The following is a 16,465-nucleotide window of genomic DNA, read 5'->3' on the forward strand; positions in this document are numbered from 1 at the left end:
TTAAATGACAAATTTATTTATTTTTTATTTTGTATATTTGATTCTTGATATCTATTTCATAAATTTAAATTTAAATATTTATATGTTATGTTTGATTATTTTATTTTAATAATACATTTTGTATTAATTAGCCGTAATTAATTAATTATATATGAATTTATGTAGTTTATATAAAAATAAATATATAAATTGAAATGATATAAAAAAAATATTATAAAATTAATTTTATTTTTTCATTTTTTTTAATAATATGAATAATATATTTTAAATATTGATTTATGTAAAAAAAATTAAGATTATTTTAATAAAATTTTTAAATTTTAAATTTAAATATTATTTTTTACGAAAAAAAATGATTTCTAAATAATATTTTTAAATTTCAAAGCAAATACAAAATGAAATTCTAAATGTATGGATTTTCAAATCTAATTCCAGTTCTAAATCCAAAATTTTAAACATCCAAACAAATAATTAATATTGTCGTTTTTTAATGTAATTTAATCTTAACAAGAACTGTAGAACAAAAAATGTTTAATTTACATTTTAAATTATAATGATTTTTATCTTTTTTAAAGAATTTGTAACATAACAAACCTAAATCAAATGAAATTCCAATGCAAAGGTTCTTTATTATCACACCAAACAACGTTACTACTTACTGCAAAATCAGTATGAAGAGGAAGGAACTTATTTCATAAGAAGATCTTACAGATAGCAAAGCATATCCCAGTAGAGATCTAGCTGAGTTGACCACAGTCAGCGATCACCACAGGCTTCGAAGTCCTACCCCCAGCAGATCCAACCTTCTCGATCGCCTTCACGACTTCGTATCCCTCCACAACCTGCCCGAACACCACGTGCTTACCGTCCAGCCACGATGTCTTCTCGGTGCAAATGAAGAACTGAGAACCATTTGTTCCCGGTCCCGCATTCGCCATGGACAGAATTCCAGGTCCGGTGTGCTTCTTCACGAAATTCTCGTCCGCGAACTTCGTTCCGTATATAGACTCCCCTCCGGTGCCGTTTCCGGAGGTGAAATCTCCTCCTTGGCACATGAAGTTGGGGATCACACGGTGGAATGAAGAGCCCTTGTAGTGGAGTGGCTTTCCGGATCTTCCCTTGCCTTTCTCTCCGGTGCAAAGCGCACGGAAATTCTCGGCGGTCTTTGGGACGACGTCGGCATAGAGCTCGATGACGATCCTCCCGGCGTGTTGGCCGCCGACTGTCATGTCGAAGAATACTTTAGGGTTCGGCATCTGCTTTGACGATACAGAGGTGATAATTGAGCGTTAAGACATTCGATATATATATATACATATATAGCGGTGGTTATCCGAAGGAAGAGCTTATATTAGCCGTTGAAAGGGACACGTGTCCACATCATCTCCAGACGGGTACTTGTGGAAAGTTCTAGAGCTGGTCAAGTTTTGGAATTTTCCTTTTTTCTTTTTTGAATTGGGATCGTATAATTTGGTCCAAAAAAAAAAAAAGAATTGGGATCGTATTCTTTTTTCTTTTTGCTTTATATTTTTACATGATTGGGATCGGATTCATGTGAGATGTGCTCTCTTTTTGTTTGTTTTTCTTTTGGTTAAAATTAATTTGTTAATCAATATTTAAGTCTGCTCCTGGTGAACCAATAGAATTTGAAACACAAGCAATCAGTACTCGATATTGAAAAAAAAAACTATTTGCAATCCATATATCCCGATCGAATTTGCAACCATTGATTCATCGAGGGTTGCATATGAATTCGATAACTATGTGACACAAATTTGAGAATAAATAGTGGCATCGCATGTAAAATTGGAGAACTCCTTCTGTAACGTACATCTCATACTCTGGCCAGAGATTCCACGCACTATTATTTCATCATATCACATAGGATATTCCACATCCGTAGGTGAGCGGTGAATTCCCGACTACAATGCACTGGCTCCTACATGTGTCGCAACTATACCCAATCTCGCCACCTGATGACTCTCTTGGAGTCAGTAAACGAGTCAAAGCACAGCCTTAGCATCTAGAGCCTTAGTGTTATCCCGGGTCGTAAGGACTAATGGTGTACAATCATAACCACGGACTTATCCTCTCGATGAATGATAACCACTTGGAAAGTCGGATGGAGGGTAGTTCGATATAATCATCATATGACTACCCATCTACATGTTTGGACATCTCTATGCCCTACTAAAAAACGCGGTACACAACATCACAGATGCTAGTCTCGAGCTCAAACGACCTTTATCCATGTTTTAGGCGGCAGAATCAACTAGGAACAAATTTAGATTATACATTGTTTACAAATGAGTTTCAAAATCGAATTACGATTCATTTGTATTAAAGTATAATCAAGGACTTTATCTATGTTGATTGCATGGGTATACAGATAAAGTAAAACAAGACAATAAAAAGTTAAATTATATTAAAATAAAGATTGTTTATTTCACTTGAGTCAATAAATTCTCTAGCCAACCGTTGGCTTGCAGGGCATCTACTCTAACAATCTCTCACTTGCCCTAGAGCCAACTACCCATAACTTTAATCTCATTGCTCCGCGATGCTTCTCAAACAATGGTCCTGGCAAGGGCTTTGTAAATGGATCAACAACAATATCTGCAGAGGGGACTCTTTCGACTAATATGTCTCCTCTTCCCACAATCTCTCATATGATGTGGAACTTCCTCAGTATATGTTTGGATCGCTGATGAGACCTAGGTTCATTTGCTTGCGCAACGGCACCAGTGTTGTCACAGTACACCGGGACTGGATCAACTCCATTAGGAATAACGCCAAACTCTTGGACAAAATTCCTCATCCAAAATGACCTCTTTGGCTGCATCAGATGCAGCAATGTATTCAACTTCAGTGGTGGAATCCGCAACAATGTCTTGCTTGGAACTTTTCCAAGAGACAGCCACACCATTTAGCATGAATACAAAATCAGAGGTCGATTTTGAATCATCTACGTAACATTGGAAGCTAGAATCAGCGTAGCATTCCAATGCATTGGACCAGGGATCGCATCATATCTGCTTGTAACGCTCAGAGCGTAAGCAACATCAGGACGTGTCGATATCATACCATACATGATACTACCAATGTGTGACGCATATGAAATACGTGTCATCATCTCTATCTCTTCATCAGTTTTGGAACACATTGCTTTAGATAGAGTAACACCATGACACATTGGTAAGTATCCTCTCTTGGACTCTTCCATAGAGAATCGCTTCAGAATGGTATCGATATAAGTGGCTTGGGTGAGCCCCAGCATCTTCTATGATCTATCTCTATAGATTTGTATTCACAATACATAGGATGCTTCACCCATGTCTTTCATGGAGAATTTAATTGCTAACCATACCTTAGTTGATTATAGTAATCCTACTTCATTCCCAATGAGTAGGATGTTATCAACATAAAGTACTAGGAATGTCACTGCACTTCCATTAACTTTCTTGTACACGCATGGTTCCTCAGTATTTTTAGCAAAATCAAATTCCTTGATAGTGCTATCAAATCTGAGGTTCCAACTCCTTGACGCCTGCTTGAGACCATATATTGATCTCTGAAGTTTGCGTACCTTATGCTCACTTTCTACTGATGTGTATCCCTCAGGTTGAGACATATAAATATCTTCTTTGATGTCTCCATTGGGGAATGAAGTCTTTACATTCATTTGTCATGTCTCATAGTAATACCATGCTGATATGGCTAATAGTATTCTAATGGACTTAAACATAGCAACTGATGAAAAAGTTTCCTCATAGTCAATTCCTTGTCTTTGAGTATAATCTCTTTCAATCAGTCTTACTTTGAAGGTCAATACCTTCTCATCCGTCCCAAGCTTTCTTTTGTAGATCCATTTGCATCCTATGGGAACGATTCCTTTAGGTGGATCCACCAATGTCCAGACTTGGTTTGAATATATCGAGTCCATTTCAGACTGCATGGCTTCAAGCCATTTGGATGAATCAGTATCAGATATTGCTTCTTTGAAGTTCATTGAATCACATCCAACACAAGGCTCATCATGGCCTTATTCATGAAGAAGCGTATATCTTGCAGGTGGTCTGACAACCCTATCAGACCTTCTAGGAGCGTGTACTTCAACTACTGGTTGTTGAAGATTAGGTTCAACTTCTACAGTTGAGGGAGTATCTTGAATTCCTTCAAGTTATATCATATTGCCTTTTTCTATCTAAAAGAAATTCATTTTTAAAAACGGTGACATTTCTTGAAACAAACACTTTTGCTACATTGGGACGATAGAAATAATATCCAACATAACTCTTTGGATATCTTACAAAGTAGCACAAAGTGGATCTACTATCCAATTTGTCACCTACTGTCTATCTCACATAAGCAGGACATACTCATATTCTCAAATAAGAATATTTGGGAGTTTTTCCCATCAATATCTCATATGGTATTTTATCCACTGCTTTAGAATGGACATTATTCAACAACATTGCCGCAGTTTCAAGCGCAAAGCCCCAAATCGGTGTAGGCAATTCAGTGAATCCCATCATGAATCGAACCATGTCCATCAAGGTTCGATTTCGACGTTCAGAACACCATTCAATTGTGGTGTTGCTGCTGGAGTCCACTGTGAGAGAATCATATTCTCTTTTAGATAACCCAAAAATTCATCACTAAAGTATTCTCCACCTCGATCAGATTGAAGTGCCTTAATACTTCTTTCTAGCTGTTTTCTACTTCAGATCTGAATTCTTTGAACCTTTCAAATGCTTCACATTTGTGTTTCATCAAATAAACATACACATACCTAGAATGGTCATCATTAAGGGTAATGAAGTAGGATTGCCCATATTTTGTGCTAACATTTAGCGGGTCACAAACGTCTATGTGGATCAAATCTAATAGACCATGCGCACGTTCCACGTTTCCCTTAAAGAAAGCCTTGGTCATTTTTTCTTTTAGACATGACTCATAAGTAGGTAGAGGATTTATGTCTGACAAGTCAAACATGTTTTCTTCACTAGTTTCTACATCCCTCTTTGGGAAATATGACTTATTCTGGCGTGCCATATTTGTGTGACATTTGGAGTATCTAACTTTCTTTTGTTTGTTGTTGAAATCCTGTTTACTTGGACATTCACTTATCATTTCCAGAACATTTCTGGCGCATATAATTCCTTATGTTCGGGCTTCTTGCAGTGAAATAAATATGTTCTGACTTATCGGGCTTTGTAGGCCCTTTAAGTGTCCTACATAGTTTGCGTCTTATTGGGTTTGTTTTTCTTATGAGGGGCAGAACATTTCTTTCCTTTACCTTGTGGGCCATTTTTCGTCCGGATGAGAGGTCCATTAGAAAAACAACATTTTCTTGTTTTATGGTGATCTCATAAGTAATAAGCGTATTGACTAGCTCTTCAAGGCTATCATGTATCTTATTCAAACTAAAGTTCACCATAAGCCCGTCAAATGAGGAAGAGAAAGAAAATAATTTGATGTCACCAAGTAACTCATTAGGAATCACATATTTCAGGCCACCACATTCTCAATAAACCCAGTCATATGTACACCACGCTCATGGGCCAGAGCCCCATCTTGCATGCGTGTAGTCATGGGCTACTTGAAAGTGGTGTGCATCATTTTATGAGTTTCATGCACCATGCAATTCTTGCACGTGCATTCGAATGTCAGCAGCATTCAACATTTCCTCGAACTGTCCCTACAATTCATTTGACATGAAATCGAGCATGTTACACTTTATCTTGCATACTATGGTCCTACCATCTTGCATGCTTTGTCAGTTCAGCAGGACTGACATTAGTGTGGATGCAATTTTCTCCGAATTCAGAACAATTTCCCAACCAGTCTTGAAAATTAAATTCGGTTAGCTTGTTAATAACAAAAATGGATTACGTGACAAAATCGAATATATACTGATATGGAAACAGAATAATGGTTGCTGCTTATTTTAAAATAATTTTAAGAATAAAATATGGATTTTCATTTTATAAATTTCCCTCCCACTATTTTTACATTTCCATCACCCTCTGATGAAAAAGAGAAATCGTATTTCCTTAGTGGACACGTATAGTCCAATTAGACAATTATAATCTCGAATAATATCAACCGATTATAATTTCTAAAAGGTAGAATTCAATTGCATCCCTATGCAACCTCCGTGTGTTTCGCCTCACGTTTAATAAGGACCCAATAATATGACGTCGTTTATTTTCACGTGTCAAATCGACCATCAATATTGAATTGTAGTGGACGGTCGCCATGAGTTCCCCCAATAATATGAGCCAAAGTCATGGGAGTTCCACTCAATTCACATCATATGTCCAGTGGAAGTCACGGCTTTCCGGCGTCCAGGCCTCACCAATAATATGAGTCAGACACTATCTGCGGGTAGCGATCAACATGCAATCACGGTTGATGGAAGGCAAGAATAAATTAAACTCTTTTAATTTTTACTTTGTGGTTTGATATAAATTTTAAATGTTATTCAAAATGAGGTATTTTAATTTTAAAATTGTCTCATCATTTTAATTTAAAATCGTGTGCCACGAGATTGTATGTTTGCCCGATTCATGCAACTATATTATCTAATAATATACATACATGCATACTACTATATATATCGCATATATATCATAACATGACAAAAACAATAAACAAGGATGATCGATCACCAACAATATTAGATCCATATGAGCCAGACATGGATCCAGTTCCTAAACCTAGGTGAATGTAGGGATGCAAATGCAACTATTACAAGTGCTTCCAATATTTTACATGTCTTCATCTTGTGCATCGAGCACACCATCTTTCACTCTTGATCTCCCACTATTTCTAATAATTACATTTAAATAGCCATGGCACATAAGGGATACATCTCATGGGGGTGGGAACGGACCATAAACCAGGCCCACTTTAATAATATCAAATATTAACAAACGAATAAAACAGTAAAATATCCTAACATACACCTAACACATTGGTCAATGCTCTCGATCATTCTTCATGCATTTAATATCAAATATTAACATCAATTTAATTAAACAAATTTAATTAATTGAATCATGTCTCTAATAATTTTATTACTAACCATCACAATTATTAAAGAATTTAATAAATTAAATAAACACTTTTATTTAATTTCTAATTAATTCAATAATAATTGATTTCTTGTAAAACTCAGTTTTACCATAAATAATTAAAATCATATTCTAATTATTTACTTTACAAGAAAATTATTAATTTTTCAAAAATTAATTTTTCAAAAATAAATTGAACTAATTTTCATAAAATATCAATTTAATCAAAAGTTTTGAAAAATCAGAAAATCGCACCCTAGGCCCAAACAATTCAAGTCCATTATTCAGCACAGTGCCCAAGACACTCCCAGGAAGCTGCCCGCGCCGCCCGATCGTATCGGACAAGCTTTGCGCAGGCGTGCCTGTCGCCGCTCGCACGCTGCACGCTGGCACAGTTTGCAACAAGCTCTAGGTACGAAATTGCATTTGAGTACTGCATATCATCCTCAGACAGACGGACAGTCAGAGCGGACTATCCAGACATTGGAGGATATGATGAGAGCTATAGTGCTAGATTTTGGCACTAGTTGGCAAGATTCGTTGCTACTTTGTGAGTTTTCATACAACTACAGCTATCAGACGAGTATAGAGATGGCTCCATTTGAAGCGTTGTATGGCAAGAAGTCCAGATCCCCTCTCCATTGGGATGAGATATCTGAGGTACCTGAACTTGGGCCTGGTATGATTCGAGATATGACTGAGAAAGTGAAGCTGATTCAGTAGAGAATGAAAACAGCTCAAGATAGACATGCCAAATATGCGAATATTCGACGTACACCGTTAGAATTTGAGCAAGGAGACAAAGTATTTTTGAAGATTTCTCCTTTCAGAGGCGTTGTCAGATTTGGCAAGAAAGGAAAATTATCTCCTCGTTATATTGGGCCGTATGAAATTCTTGAGAAGATACGTGCTCGTGCCTATTGACTTGCTATTCCGCCTTCTCTATCTGGAATACATGATGTTTTTCATATGTCTATGTTGAGAAAATATCTTCCTGATGCTTCTCATGTTCTTCAGCCAGACGAGGCAGAACTTGATGAAACTCTGAGTTATTTTGATAAACCGATCCAGATTCTCGATCGTAAAGAAAAGTAGCTCAGAACGAAGACTATTCCGCTTGTGAAAGTTCAGTGGAGTCGACATGGCATTGGAGAAGCTACTTGGGAAACTGAATCAGATATGAGATAGAAATTTCCAAAGTTATTTCATTGATGTGAGTTTTCTTAATTTAGCCTTTGTATATCTCTTTCTTATTTGTGATTTGATTGCCTGTGATTTCGGGGACGAAATCAGATCTTAGAGGGAGAGAATTGTAATGTCAGAGATTTTATTCTGTTAATCTGAGATTATTGATTATGGATTGATGTAATTATAGAAGGACCACTCCGAGACCAGAATTGGAAATGCATGAGTTTGGCATATGTGGGATACAGTAGGTATCGCGCACATGCGCGGCAGAGAGGCGCGCATATGCGCGAGTAGTACATGCCGAGGCAGAAGACCTCGCGCATATGCGCGAGATGAGGCGCGCATATGCACGAGCATGTGAAGAGAAGAAGTGCCGAGACAGTAGGTCTCGCGCATATGCGCGAAGATGGGGCGCGCATATGCGGGAGCAGTTGAAGTGTATGCGATGAGACAGTAGGTCTCGCGCATATGCGCCGAGGATGGTCACGCATATGCGTGAGACGTGCAACACAAAGGATAAGCCACTTGTTCTTTCCCATGCAAGATATATGTAAATCATTCATTTCATTCAGAACTTGAGCAAGAACCGAGGCGAGAGTCCAGAGAAAATCCTCAAGCTTTTATCGTTTAGAATTTGAATGTTGCGCAAGATCCGGCCATCAGAATTATAATCTGAGAATAGTTTCGTGTTCCTCTCGTCAAAGGCTTCGCCTAGGACGTAAGTTTTCTTATGTTTTGCTATGATTTGAAAATATGATATTGAAGGAATCATGATTTGATCTATATTATGAGTTCTGAGATTGTAGTAATTGTATAATTGAAATCAGATCGAAGAACGGATACCGTATGAAATTATTATCATTTTCCAGAATCGATTTAATTTAGCATATACAGATTTGGTATTGGAATTGTGTTTATTGATTGATTATGAGTTGTTGAGATTGATATCTGCTGATATTGTATTGCTGGGTATATCGAGATTGTGCTGTTATGCCATCAAAATAGAATTAGATTGAGTTCTGATTATATCCAGTATTGGTTGGGTTGTATATTGATATTGTACTCCTCAATAATGTCATTGCCAGATTGAGTGTTGACACCTTCGAATTCAAGACTTCGACTTCGTCAGATCGACAAAAGAAAGGTATAAATCAATGTTAAACCGGAAAGATACGACTCGAGTAAGAGATAGCTTGAGTTTCCCAAAAATCACATACTTTATTTTAATTGCATTGATGTTTGCAATTCATGAGATTGATATGCTTAGTCTATTGATTTATAGCAAAGCATGTTTTGAGTCTATGGCAGATGTGCCATGTCTTTGGCAGATGTGCCATGTCTTTGGCAGAGGTGCCAAGTCACTGGACATTTGGTTTATATCGATGTTGCTTAGGAGTAGATCGACTCCTATTGTAGAGATTCGATATGATGTACCAAAGTCCGAGAACCGGGTCCCTAGATAAGAGTCGAGTCTGAGATTAAGAGTCAAAGATTTTGATTTACATTTTATATCGATTCATGTTTTCCAGATTATGATACATGTTATTGATAACTGTTCCATTCTTTTATATCTGTTTATATGATTGCATGTATACATTATTTATACTGAGAATATATTTCTTACCCGAGTTATCCGGCTGTTATTATGTTTGTATGTGTGCATGACAACAGGTGGGACATGATCAGGGTCGAGAAGAGGTTGAGAGATTGAGATTAGAGTGGAGATTCGGGCCCAGAAGTAGAGTTGTTTTCATCACTTGATATGTAGTTGTTGAACCTTAGTTTATTATGATTGTATGTTGTATAAGACTTGTACTTTGGGATCTTGTTGTAGATATTAAACGTGATCTTAAGATTTGAATGAGTTTGGACCTAATTTGTTATAGAAATTGTACACTTGTTTATATGATGTTCAACTTTAGAAAAAAAAATTTATGACCCAAGTTTAATTAATTGATCCAGTTATTCCTAATGGTGAATTAAGAAGATGAGTTAGCGTCCGGGTCCCCACACCGATGCCCGACGCGTACGTTGCGCGCTGGCGTGCCCGACAATGAGCGCGCGCGCACGCAACGCCACCATACGCGGCCCTGCACACACGGACTGCCCGGAACAGTTCCGGGCAGATTCAAAATTTTTTTTTTGATAAAATTAAAATTTTTTATGGTTCATCAATTTTCTAAACAATTTTCTTGTGTGATTAGAAATAAATTATTCAATATATAAACCCAGAACCTGGCTCTGATACCATTGTTGGATCTCGGTTTTTTCGTGTCCAAAACGCAGCGGAAGTTTTAAAATTTTAGTTTTAATTTTAATTTTGACAATCAAAATATTTGTTTGAGCATTCGTATGATTTTTAATAAATAAAAATTCATAGGGAGTATGTAATACCTTTAGTGAATTAATTCACTCGGCTCCAATTACTCCGGTGTTAGCAGACGTAGCTCTTGTTGTAAATCCCTACGAATGTTCTTCGATCTCTTTATTTAATTTTCGAATCAGGTCCACGACCGGAATACTTGTTCTTTTTCTAACTTGCACTAAAAAATTAGAAGATGTTTTTACGTAGAGATAGAACACGAAGAAAAATTCGACTCAATACTATAAGCCAAAATTTTCTTTCAAAAGAAAAGAGATTTTTGAGAGAAACAACCTAAGCCCTTTTTTTAATGTTTTTTTTAGAAGCCGAAAGTATTGTTCTTCTATTCAAGATTTTCGAATGCATGCATGAAATCCTTATATTAATATTAATTATTCATTAACTTATTTAATCCAATTAATTGAGTTAATGAAATATTCTTATTTCATGCCAAATCTTCGGTCCCCTTTATATCAAAGCTTCGGTCATTCCTTACAAAATTTTCAAGAAATTTTCGAAAGATTCTTGTGCAAAATAAGAATAATAAAATCCTTAATTATTTTCTAAGCCAACCTTTACTTAATTAATTAGATTAATTAAGTAATTATGGATTCTAATTGCATGCCATATACATTAGCCAATCTCGAATCTTTAATGCACATATTTTGAGAATATCATGCATTAATATTATTTTGCTTTGTGTGCACGTTTTTGAATTTATGGTATCATGAATATTTTCTGTAGGATCGAGTGCTTACCGCTTTACCAAAAGCTATAGCTAGTGGTAATGGTGCAACTCAAATCTTTTAAACCGCACAACAGCTCAAGCACCATGATCCGATCGCTCTACCAAGCAGGGACAATTATTGCACCAAATAATCTCCCTCCCAATAATTGCACTCCTTGCAAACAATGAGAATCAAACCCGTGACCTTGGCTCTGATACCAATTGTAGAACCGAGTGCTTACCGCTTTACGAAAAGCTATAGCTAGTGGTAATGGTGCAACTCAAATCTTTTAAACCGCACAACAGCTCAAGCACCATGATTCGATCGCTCTATCAAGCAGGGACAATTATTGCACCCAACATTTTCATATTACATAAATCAATACCATATTTTATAAAAACCTAATGAGTTATATTTTAACTCAATTAAAATATAATTTAATTATTAAAGCCCATTGAACTTTAATAAATTAGCATGATGAGTTTATACTCTTACAAGCCCATGATCCATGCTCCCATTACATTAATCTCATCATAATCCCGACCGACGATCCAATATCATCGATGTGACAATTTCAACTTATTTGTTATTATGATGCACACTTTAATTTCGAGATCACCAATGTCTAAATATGGCTGGTGCACTCTGATACAAATCCTCGTACGAATGAAAGGCAAGCACGAATATAGAAATCGCACCCTCAATTCTATAACAAACAATGAACGATTATGTTGTCCCGATCTTCTAAAACAAATAACGATTTTGTGATATTCACCTCTAAGCGATTATAACTTAGCAACAAATATCAACGATAAAACAATTGAATTTCAAACGAACCTTCAAAGAACTTGTTTTGACAATCCGTGCGAAGAACAATCGACAAACGCCACAAAGATGCAATCTTTGATAAGTTTGATTTTGATAAACACAAAACACAAGCCTTGTAAATTGAGAGAAATCTCCAATAATTTGATATCAATCTTCAATGATTTCGTTCATCCCCCTTACAATACATTATATAAACAATAAAAATAAGAAAAGTTGTGTGAAAAGGCTTAAATAAGATAACTAGCAACTTTGACACGGAAGTGCGCCAAAAGACCGCGGGTGGGGTGCTTGTTTGACCGCGGGTGCGGTGTAGCTTCGGCAATAGACCGTGGGTGCGCTAATGATTTGACCGCGGGTGTGGTGCAGCTTCGGGAAATTTTTTTAAATTTGATTATCATGGACCGCTGGGTGCGGTCCCTGCTTTAGCGCGGGTGCGCTGGACCTTCGGCAATTGCACTTGAATAACATTCCAAAGACCTCCAATATTATTCCCATGATTCCCAACCTCTTCTAATTTAGTCATCCAATTTGTAGATCCTCCTTGGTAATTCATCATGAGTCCTTGAAGTGCTTTTTTAAACTTCTTGCTACGTCCCCTCGTTATAGGTCCTTCGGGCAATACCAACGAATCCCATGTTTTCTTTGGTGCTTGATCAACCACGTTTGCATCATTCTCCCCTTCTTGAAAAGGATTTGTCCTCAAATCTTGATCATCTCCTACATCAAACAACGAAAGATCACTAACATTAAAAGTAGAACTGACATTGTACTCACCTGGTAGGTCTAATTTGTAGGCATTGTTAATCTTTTCAAGCACTTGAAATGGTCCATCACCCCTAGGTAAGAGCTTCGAACGTCGTTTTTCTGGAAATCTTTCCTTTCTTAAGTGCAACCATACCCAATCTCCCTTTTCAAAAACCATCTTTTTCCTCCCCTTGTTGGCTTGCTTCGTATATTGTAAATTCCTCTTCTCGATGTTATTCTTGACCTTCTCATGCAAACTTCTAACGAATTCAGCTTTCTTCTTGCCATCCATGTTCAACCTTTCATTCACAGGCAAAGACATCAAATCCAAAGGAGTTAAAGGATTAAAACCATAAACAATTTCAAATTATGAATAATTCGTAGTAGAATGCACGCTACGGTTATAAGTAAACTCAACAAATGACAAACATTCTTCCCAATTTTTCAAGTTCTTTTTTATTATAGCACGCAAAAGTGTTCCTAGAGTTCTATTAACAACTTCAGTTTGTCCATCCGTTTGAGGATGACATGTAGTAGAAAATAACAGTTTAGTGCCAAGCTTAGCCCACAAAGTTTTCCAAAAGTAACTCAAAAATTTAACATCACGGTTAGATACAATAGTCCTAGGCATACCATGCAACCTAACGACTTCCTTAAAGAACAAATCTGCAATGTTGGATGCATCATCGGTTTTATGACAAGCAATAAAATGTGCCATTTTAGAGAATCTATCAACAACAACAAATATTGAATCCCTCCCCTTCTTAGTCCTTGGCAAACCTAAAACAAAATCCATAGAAATATCAATCCAAGGTTCACTAGGAACAGGAAGTGGTGTATACAATCCATGTGGTTGTGTTCTAGACTTAGCTTATCTACAAGTAATGCACTTTTCACAAACACGCTCAACATCACGTTTCATATGTGGCTAATAAAAATGCTCATGCAAACAACTCAAAGTTTTAGCCACACCAAAGTGCCCCATCAAACCATCGCCATGTGCCTCCCTCACAAGTAACTCACGAATTGATGACTTAGGAATGCACAATCTATCTTCTCTAAATAAAAACCCATTATGCAAATAAAATTTGTCATGTGGACCATGCATACATGTTTCAAATATCTCCTTAAAATCCTCATCCATTAAATACAACTCTTTCATATGTTCAAATCCCAAGATTTTCGACTCCAAGATAGAGATTAATACGTACCTCCGTGATAGTGCGTCAGCCACTACATTATCCTTACCTTGTTTGTATTTGATTATGTAGGGAAATGTACCTATGAATGCCACCCACTTAGCATTCCGCTTGTTCAGTTTCTGTTGACCCTTAAGGTACTTTAGAGACTCATGATCGGTATGGATCACAAACTCCTTAGGCCTCAAGTAGTGTTGCCGCATCTCCAAGGTCCTCACGCGCGTACAACTCCTTGTCATACATTGGATAGTTTAGTGCTGCTCCATTGAGTTTCTCACTAAAGTACGCCACTGGTCGTCCTCCTTGCATCAAAACCCCACCAATACCTACACCTGAAGCATCACATTCAATTTCAAAAGTATTAGAAAAATCAGGCAAAACAAGTAAAGGCGCATTAATTAATTTTTGTTTAATAATATTAAAAGACTTCTCTTGCTCCTCGCCCCTATGGAATGGAACGTTCTTCTTAATCACCGCAGTCATCGGTGCCGCCAATGTGCTAAAATCTTTTACAAACCTCCTATAGAAGCTTGCAAGACCATAAAAGCTTCGAACTTGACTAACATTAGCAGGCGTTGGCCAATCTCGAATAGCACTTACCTTGTCCTCATCCACTTGTATCCCCTGTGAACTTACCACAAAACCAAGAAAGACAAGTTTGCTTGTACGAAAATCACATTTCTTAAGATTAGCATATAAATGTTCAGCCCTAAGTGTTGTCAGTACAAGTCTCAAATGCTCAACATGCTCTTCTAAATCTTTGCTATACACAAGAATATCATCAAAATAAACCACAACAAATTTCCCTATGTAAGCACGCAAAACATGATTCATCAACCTCATAAAGGTACTAGGAGCATTAGTTAAGCCAAAAGGCATGATCATCCACTCATATAACTCATATTTGGTTTTAAATGCCGTTTTCCACTCATCACCTTCCCTCGTTCTAATTTGGTGATAACCACTTTTTAAATCAATCTTACTAAAAATACATGCACCATGCAACTCATCTAACATATCATCTAGTCTAGGTATGGGATGCCTATACTTGATGGTTATATTATTGATTGCCCTACAATCTACACACATTCGCCATGATCCATCTTTCTTAGGAACTAATAAAACAGGTACAGCATAAGGAGACATGGACTCACGCACAAAACCCCTATCTAACAATTCGCTTGCCTGTCGCTGAAGCTCCTTAGTCTCATCCGGATTGCTTCTATAAGCTGGACGATTTGGCAATGCACTTCCGGGCACAAAATCAATTTGGTGCTCAATCCCCCTCAATGGTGGTATTCTTTGAGGTAGCTCCTCAGGAAATATATCATCAAACTCCTGCAAAAGGGAAACAACAATGCTCGGAAGATTTTCGGCTATATCACTTGTGTTAAAGAGAATCTCTTTGTAAAGAATCAACACAAGTGTATCATGTGTATGCAACAATTGTTTCATATCACTCTTTTGGGCCATATATGTTTTCTTTTTGACCTCTTTCCTCTCATTTTCTTTTCCCTCTTTTTTTATCTCTATGGTCATCTCATCATTTTTTTTATCACTTATTTTTTTGACCATATCTTTTTCTTGTTTGTTTAAGGCCACCTCACTTTTCTTTTCACTCTTTCTTTCGGCCTCATCTCTTTTTTTCTTTTGTCGTTGGTCTTCCATGATTTGTTTTGGGGACAAAGGAAGTAAAACAATGGGTTCTTTCTTGAGTACAAAAGAATATCTGTTTTTAAACCCATCATGTGTCACTTGCCTATCATATTGCCATGGTCTCCCTAACAAAATATGACAAGCATGCATTGGCACCACATTACATAACACCTCATCAATATACTTCCTAATCGAAAACGCAACAAAGACTTGTTTGTTCACTTTCACTTCAGCACAGTCATTCAACCACTGTAGCCTATATGGTTGAGGATGTTTCAAAGTAGGCAAACTCAATTTTTCAACCATCTCAAAACTAGCAACATTGGTACAACTTCCTCCATCTATAATAAGATTGCAAACCTTGCCATTGACAAAACACCTAGTATGGAATAAGTTTTCCCTTTGGTTAGTTTCTTCTTCCTTGACTTGGGTACTCATTATACGCCTAGACACTAATGCTTCGCCCACAACTGCCTCATATCCCTCATCAGGATCCTCTAATGCAGGCATCTCATCTTCATCCTCTCCATCATCTCCCTCACTATGAGATTCATACTCCCCATTATTATTCAACACCATCACTCTTTTATTGGGACATTGGCTAGTAATATGGCCAACTCCTTGACACCTAAAACATTTAATATCTCTAGAACGATTAATAGTAGTTTCAGGTTTACCTTG

At 37.0% G+C, this 16,465-nt stretch overlaps 1 protein-coding gene across 1 annotated transcript; it reads right to left on the bottom strand.

Annotated features, from left to right (window-relative positions):
• Positions 1-604: 604 nt before the first annotated feature.
• LOC142527703 (peptidyl-prolyl cis-trans isomerase 2-like) lies at positions 605-1,302 on the bottom strand. Its single transcript, XM_075632596.1, has one exon. The coding sequence runs from the start codon at positions 1,254-1,256 to the stop codon at positions 738-740; it is 519 nt and encodes a 172-aa protein (XP_075488711.1). The 5' UTR covers positions 1,257-1,302; the 3' UTR covers positions 605-737.
• Between the last annotated feature and the right edge of the window lie 15,163 nt (positions 1,303-16,465).

The sequence above is a fragment of the Primulina tabacum genome, chromosome 15 (genome assembly GCF_025594145.1).
Source record: "Primulina tabacum isolate GXHZ01 chromosome 15, ASM2559414v2, whole genome shotgun sequence".
In the NCBI taxonomy this organism is placed as follows: domain Eukaryota; kingdom Viridiplantae; phylum Streptophyta; class Magnoliopsida; order Lamiales; family Gesneriaceae; genus Primulina; species Primulina tabacum.

Excerpts from the sequence above, each read along its gene's own strand:
- LOC142527703 (XM_075632596.1), bottom strand. The coding sequence starts at position 1,256 with ATGCCGAACCCTAAAGTATTCTTCGACATGACAGTCGGCGGCCAACAC.